At 47.9% G+C, this 2,343-nt stretch overlaps 1 protein-coding gene across 1 annotated transcript in view; it reads right to left on the bottom strand.

Moving 5' to 3' along the window:
• DICER1 (dicer 1, ribonuclease III) overlaps positions 1 to 2,343 on the bottom strand; it is a 47,966-nt gene that overhangs the window by 43,027 nt on the left and 2,596 nt on the right. The window contains exons 3-4 of the mRNA XM_018559401.1: positions 1,422 to 1,584; positions 50 to 180 (exon numbers count right to left, since the gene is read on the bottom strand). Coding sequence (XP_018414903.1) covers positions 50 to 180; positions 1,422 to 1,584 — 294 coding nt within the window. The remainder of the gene's footprint in view (positions 1 to 49; positions 181 to 1,421; positions 1,585 to 2,343) is intronic.

The raw sequence follows: 2,343 nt of genomic DNA, 5'->3' as shown, positions 1-2,343 counted from the left end.
TATATATATATATATATAATCTTTTCCCCAAGACCATAAGAAGTGTCACCTGATGATCCAGAAACGCTTGGTTCCATCTCTCCTTTCTCCAGCTCTCCACGGCCTCCAGAGCAGAATACTCTCCAACCTTGAGATCGGAGTGAGTACGGACTGCAGAAACCTGCTGGGCAACTTGTTTAGCTGGAAATGAACGAAACTTAAGTAAGTAGCTGTATTGAAATGAAGATACTGGCCATGCTTGAAATTATTCAATTCATGCTAAACAGCGTGCATGGAGGAATCGCCACCTGCCAGCTATTAAATTGCGTCCACGACTGCCTAAATACCCGAACAGTGACTGCAAACATACGCAGAGGCTTCTACTCCTCTGCTCCCTCAACTCCCCTAAATGGCCCTATACCCCACCATACACTACATATAGTCATTAAATACTGAGGGAAACCCCGGAAACCCGGACACACACACACACACACACACACACACTGCATGTGACAACCTGGTACTTACTTTGGCTTCTCATTCACGAAGCTGGCACCCTATCCCACTCTTCAACTCTTCTCCTTTCCATGTGGATGATTTGTACTATTGCAATATATACAGTATGCATATGTCTAACATATACTCCCTCAACTCCCCTACAACCCATTCTCAGCCAAAATTGCCCCATCTCCACCACACACTCTGTATAGTAAGGAAATAGTCTATCCCCCACATACATCCATGAGATACCCTGGTACTTACTTTGGCTTCTCGCTCACATGCTGACCCCCTACACCACTCTTCTTCAACCCTCTCCATTCCCTCCCATGTGGACAATTTGTAATGTTGCAACATATACTGAATGCATATGTATAACATAAGCTCCCTCAGCTCTCATACACTCCACAAATGGCCCTATACCTACCATACATTCTGTATAGTCATGAGATATCCCCCACACACATCAATGCAATACCCCAGTACCTACCTTGGCTTTTCGCTTAGGACACTGAACACCCAACCCCACCCTTCCTCAACTCTCTCCCTCCCCTATTATGTGGACCATTTGTACAATTGCAACATATACAATATGCATCTGTAGAACACATGCTCCCTCAAATCCCATACAACTCACTCGCATCCAAATGGCCCTATCCCCACCATACACTCTGAATACTCATGTGATCCCACCCCCCTCAGGTAAATATCCTATATCCCCCACACACTTCCAAGCGAGATCTGGGTACTTACCTTGGCTTCTCGCTCACAATGCTGAACCCCAGCCACACTCTTACTCCCCTCCCATGTGGAAACATTTATACTACTGCAACATATACTGGATGCATACGTATAACACGGTTGTAATTATCTTCCAGAACTTTGTGTATTACTGGTTGACACTGTATGCCCTAAAAGCAATAAAACCTTTGAGCAATGCTTACCGGAGTTGACCAGGAATACAGTCCTCTTGGCACCATTACAGAAGTCCCCTCGGATCTGATAGGACAGTTCTTTAGTAAGGAGTACAGCAATGAATGTCTTCCCCGAGCCAGAGTTCAGACACACTATAGTATTGTGGTCCAAAGCTGCCTCCAGCAGCTCCACCTGCAGGGCAGCAAGAACAAGTCATTACATTAGCTATGGATAGCGTCAAAGCAGGGGCACAAATGTCACCAGCAAACAAATAAATAACTACCAATAAGGATGTGCGAACAACCCTGGAAATATATTTCAGATTTCTTTGCAATGGGAATTCAGCTAAATCAGCCAACCCCATATCGGATACCCTTTACACCCCTGGTTCTCAACTAGTGGGTTGTGACCCACAAGGGAGTGGCAGCCCTGTGTTAAGGGTGTCAGAGTGGAGGGTTGCCACCTGTCTGCACGTTCCATTCTTCTCCGGGCGAAGGGGGTGGTTGGGATGGTCCGTTTGAAGGGACCCCCAGGGACGCCATCAGAGGGGTATTGCCGATGGATTTGCAAGGGTCTTGGAGCCTGGGGGGCCCAGGCCACCACCAACGAGTTTTCGCTCTATAGTGTAATAATCCCAACTCCATGGTACGGCCCTATACAGAAACAGCTACTTGGCATCTTCCTGCGTAGTGACAGGGAGGGTTTTTTTTTCTCTCTTCAAGAGGCAGAGCTGTAGCATTGGCAGGCCAAACAACATGGAGCCGGCTCCCCGGACAATCAGGAAGCCGGGCGGCGAGTCATTACCTGCCGCCTGGCTTCCCGATTGGCCGGGAAGTCGGCTCCATGTTCCCTCGCAACACTGCCGCTCAGAGGAAATAACCGGTATCAGGGGTAAGTATCGGAGCATTTGGACGGGCACTTGCCCAAATACTCGGTATCGGCGCATCCCTG

The sequence above is a fragment of the Nanorana parkeri genome, unplaced genomic scaffold, assembly GCF_000935625.1.
Source record: "Nanorana parkeri isolate BGI_ZX_2015 unplaced genomic scaffold, ASM93562v1 scaffold392, whole genome shotgun sequence".
Lineage (NCBI taxonomy): Eukaryota > Metazoa > Chordata > Amphibia > Anura > Dicroglossidae > Nanorana > Nanorana parkeri.
This window is presented reverse-complemented; position numbering and strand designations above follow the sequence as displayed.